General features: G+C 52.8%; 1 protein-coding gene across 1 annotated transcript; it reads right to left on the bottom strand.

The window, feature by feature from the left end:
* Positions 1 to 1,776: 1,776 nt before the first annotated feature.
* LOC131894036 (interferon lambda-2-like) lies at positions 1,777 to 3,954 on the bottom strand. The gene is made up of 5 exons (XM_059244212.1): positions 3,784 to 3,954; positions 3,516 to 3,593; positions 2,146 to 2,289; positions 1,959 to 2,045; positions 1,777 to 1,875 (listed from the first exon to the last, which is right to left on the bottom strand). The coding sequence occupies exons 1-5, from the start codon at positions 3,952 to 3,954 to the stop codon at positions 1,777 to 1,779; spliced, it is 579 nt and encodes a 192-aa protein (XP_059100195.1).
* Positions 3,955 to 4,432: the final 478 nt, after the last annotated feature.

The raw sequence follows: 4,432 nt of genomic DNA, 5'->3' as shown, positions 1-4,432 counted from the left end.
GATGTGAGTCCTGGAACTGAACCTGAGTCCTCTGCAAGAACAGCAAAGGCTCTTAACAGCTGGGTTATCTGTCCAGCTGTACCCCAACTTCTCAACTCTCCACATCACCACACCCCACAGTTCCACAGGACCATGGGGAAAATCAACTAGCACCAAAGCAAGTTCATGTCCACAGTTCTAGAGCCGAGCAATCTTGTGGAGCCTAATACACTGGTTTTGTTTTGGGGTTTATTTTTTGTTTGTTTGTTTGTTCGTTTTTTGAGACAGGGTTTCTCTGTGTAGCCTTGGCTGTCCTGGAACTCACTCTGTAGATCTTTAAACTCACAAAGACCTTCCTGCCTCTGCTTCCCAAGAGCTGGGATTAAAGGTGTGCGCCACCACTGCCTGGCAATACACTTGATCTTATATGTGATGACAAACTCCTTTTTATTTCTGCCATATGAGCTGGGTTTTCTTTCTTTAGATGCATGTGTGTCTGTGTTTTGCATGCGTGTGTATGAGCTTATATATGCATGTGGAGGCCAAAGGTCAACACCAGCTGACTTCTGAATTGATCTCCATATTTTTTTTTTTTTTTTTTTTTTTTTGGTTTTTCGAGACAGGGTTTCTCTGTGTAGCTTTGCGCCTTTTCATGGAACTCACTTGGTAGCCCAGACTGGCCTCGAACTCACAGAGATCCACCTGGCTCTGCCTCCCGAGTGCTGGGATTAAAGGCGTGCGCCACCACCGCCCGGCTCGATCTCCATATTTTTTTAAACATGTACTTATTTTTATATTATGTACACACATGAGTGCCAGCATGTATGTATGTACACCAAGGGTACCCATGGAAGCCAGAAGAGGGCATCACATCCCTGGGACTGGAATTATGTATGGGTGGTTGTGAGCCACCATGTGGCTTCTGGGATCCCAACTTAGGTCCTCTGCAAGAGCAGCCAGTGCTCTTAACTGCTGAGCAGTCTCTCCAGCCCCTAGTCTGAACGTTTTAATGTGTATGTACTTGCTTGTGTATATATACACGCACCTGTTCGTGGAGGCCTGGGGTGCATGTTGGGTTTCTTCTCAATTACTTTCCACCTTATTTTTTGAGCCAAGGTCTATAACTAAATCTGAAGCTTACCAATTGCTAGATTGGGTGAAAAGCTAGCCCTAGGGATCCTTGTCCTGTGTCCACTTCCAAAGCTCACTATATCTTTTCTTTTTCTTTTTACATGGGTACTGGGGATCAGAGCTAAAGTTCTCACTGGTGTATAACCTCTCCTGCCCATGTTGGGTTTTCTGCTTCCTTATTATAGGAGACAGCAACCTGAATGAGAGAGACCCCCATCTGTCTCAGAGACATTATTTAAAGGAGAGCTACACAGCACATATAGACCAGAGAAAGACTATAAGCATATTTATAAATACATGTGAATGTGGATAAGCCACCCAATGACACATCTTTGGTTAACTGCTCATTCAGAGAGGTGGTCCCTTGGATACATATCACAGAAGACAAACACATAAACGCACAGTCTTGAATATCCTCTGCACCACACAGACATCCACACTTAGTCACATGCCCACAACCCCACAGAAACACACCTTCAAGGATGACACATCACAGAAGAGTCCAACTCCTCACTGCTTATTTGCATATATTGTATAAAAGTATGAAAATAAACCCAACCTGGGTTGCAGCTTCATAAATAAAGGGTGAGAGGAAATAAGTTAAGGTAGGTATGGGGCCGAGTGTAGAGTGCAGAATCTTGGACACGCGGTTCCAGGCCTCTGTACTCAGGCACACTGATCTCCGCTCGCCACACACTTCAGGTCTGCGTTAAGCAGGCGGAAGAGGTTGAAAGTGACAGAGGCCTCCAGGCAGCCGGGGGTCTCCTGAAAGGACAGGGCTGGCTCAGGGGCTGCCGGGACTCAGGGCTCCCAGGCTCTGCAGACCCCAGTCCCCTCCCCAGACTCACCCTCCTCCGGGCCTCCTGGAGCCTGTGCAGCCAGTGTGAGAGGCGGCGGCTCAGAGGCCTGGGCTCTGCTGTGGGCTCAGGCTGCACCTGTGGACGGAGGAGGGGACTGTGAGCCTGCTGCTGGGACACAGGGGAAGCCCAGGGGGCTGGAGGGACCATGTGGAGAAGCCGGGGACCCAGGACTCACACAGGCCTGCAGCTGTGAGTGGATGTGGCGCAGGGTGTGAAGAGGCTGGTCCAGGATGGGGACCAGGGCTGAGTCAGTCATGTTCTCTAGGACCTTCAGTGTCAGGGCCAGCTCAGCCTGCAAGGCCTTGGGGCGCTCCTGGACCTGAGAATAGGTGAGAAATAACACAGAAGGGGGAGAAACAGGCAAGAGGGCTGAGGTAACGGCTGGGCGTGTGGCTCAGAGTGCTTGACCAGAAACTTCCACTGATGGGATGGGGTGTGGCTCAGTGGTAGAGCCCCTGCCTAGAATCCCCCCAGTGAGGGGCTGGGGTGTGGGTCAGTGGTAGAGCCCCTGCCTAGAATCCCCCCAGTGAGGGGCTGGGGTGTGGGTCAGTGGTAGAGCCCCTGCCTAGAATCCTTCAGTGAGGGGCTGGGGTGTGGCTCAGTGGTGGAGCCCCTGCCTAGAACCCCCAGTGAGGGGCTGGGGTGTGGCTCAGTGGTGGAGCCCCTGCCTAGAATCCCCCAGTGAGGGGCTGGGGAGTGGCTCAGTGGTGGAGCCCCTGCCTAGAATCCCCCAGTGAGGGACTGGGGAGTGGCTCAGTGGTGGAGCACGTACATAGCCTGTGTGAGACTTGAACTGAGTCCCTATACCACATACACACCTGTCTCAAATCCCAAAAAGCACAGGTAAGTTGGGTTGTGTAAGGAATACAATGCAGGGCGAAGGTGGTGCAGGGCACAGGTGATGGATGTGAGATCCAGAGGCCAGGAGTGCTCCAGGAGGAGTACAGATAAGGAAGATCCAGGTGAGGAGAAAAAGGACGGGAGGAGACAAGTGAGAAGGCAAACAAGATGGCAACAACAAGCGGGCTCTGGGCTCGTGGAGGTTTGACAGACAGGGAGCAGGAGGGAGGCGGAGGAGATGGAGGAGGAGGAGGCTGCAGGGGAGGATGGAGGATGGAGAGGAGCACAGGCTGGGAGAGGATCACTTTAAGAGATGAGGGACAGAGGGGAGAGGCTGTGAGAGGGGAAATGAGGTAAGTGAAGAGGAAGCAGACAGGGAGAAGCAGGGGGCGGGACAGGGGCATGGGTGGCAGGCAGGCTGGACGAGAAAGGACGAGAAGGATGAGCCAGGTGTGGTGTCATGGTCTATCCCAGCATGGTCAGGAGGCTGAGGCCGAGGGTCTCCAGGACCTCAAGACTGAGTCCAGCCTCAGTGAGACCCTCGTGTTCCCCTCCCCCCACAAAGAGATTGAACTAAAGGAGCTAGGTAAGCATAGAAGGGGCAGAGGCACTTGAGGGACACAGGGTTTGGGGACAGGCAAAGGAGCAACTTTAGGAAGGAAGGGATAAGGCAAGCGGGTAATCCTCTCCTGGCTTCCAACTCACCTGCAGCTGGATCAGTTTCCGGCTACTGGGAAAGGCATTGGTGCTACACTGGACATCCTTCTGTAGCAGCAATTCTTCCTGAAGAGAAAGGCACAGGTTAGCCCACACAGGACAGATGGGGCCTACTTCACCGCAGCAAGAGCGAAACTTGGCCTGGCTCAAGCCTAGCCTGCAGCAGAAGGTTAGAGGTTAGCCCACAGTGGCAGGCCACCATCTTCATCCCAGTAGGAAAGCTGTAGGGTAGCCCATTATGGTAACAGCGACACACCAAAGCATCCTTGGCTTTCTTGAAGATTCCTAGCTCCCGTCGTGACACAGACTGGAAAATGCCAATGTGACAGCCTGTTCTGGCTGGAGTGGGCTTGGAAGGAGGGTCAGGAGCAGCTGTGGCCAAGCCCAGCACCATGCTCACCAGACTCAGCAGCCACAATGCAGCCATGCTCAAGTCCCAAGTGTCTCCTGAGCTGCATGGCTCGGCTTTTTAAGCCAGGCTACATGCGCTATCCTTGATGATGTGTCCAAAGAAGGGGGTGGAGGGGGGGGAGAAGGGAAGCGAAAATGCACCCATAAGAGGCACCAGGAGGAGGAGCCAATTCCTGGGCCAGGTAGGTGAGCTGGTATGGGCGTGGCCAGGTGTGCGATGTTCCAGGAAGGAAAGAGAAACAGAATCCAGTGTCCGGAGTCTGCAAAACCATCTCTTTCCGGACACGGAAGGCCAGGGCTCCCCAATTTAGACTACACTGAAGGGAGGGAGCAGTAGCGGGAACGGGCAGAAGGTTCAAGGTCACAGTGGGACCGGGAGGTGGAGGGTGGGCGTGTGTGGAACAGACTCCCTGACTGAGAAGGGTGTCTCATTAAATTCCAACGAATGAGTAATTGCTGTTGTGATTGTGTAGATTATTTTTGGGTGTCGTCGT

This window comes from Peromyscus eremicus, chromosome 1 (assembly GCF_949786415.1).
Source record: "Peromyscus eremicus chromosome 1, PerEre_H2_v1, whole genome shotgun sequence".
Lineage (NCBI taxonomy): Eukaryota > Metazoa > Chordata > Mammalia > Rodentia > Cricetidae > Peromyscus > Peromyscus eremicus.
Note: the sequence above shows the minus strand (reverse complement) of the source record. Positions and strands in the feature narration are given on the sequence as shown.

What these genes read in the sequence shown, in the direction of transcription:
- LOC131894036 (XM_059244212.1), bottom strand. Translation starts at nt 3,954, where the DNA reads ATGGCTGCATTGTGGCTGCTGAGTCTGGTGAGCATGGTGCTGGGCTTG. An exon ending in AGAAAGCCAAGGATGCTTTG is followed by an intron (nt 3,594 to 3,783) that starts GTGTGTCGCTGT and finishes CTTTCTCTTCAG; the next exon opens with GAAGAATTGCTGCTACAGAA. An exon ending in TCCAGGAGGCCCGGAGGAGG is followed by an intron (nt 1,876 to 1,958) that starts GTGAGTCTGGGG and finishes CTGTCCTTTCAG; the next exon opens with GAGACCCCCGGCTGCCTGGA.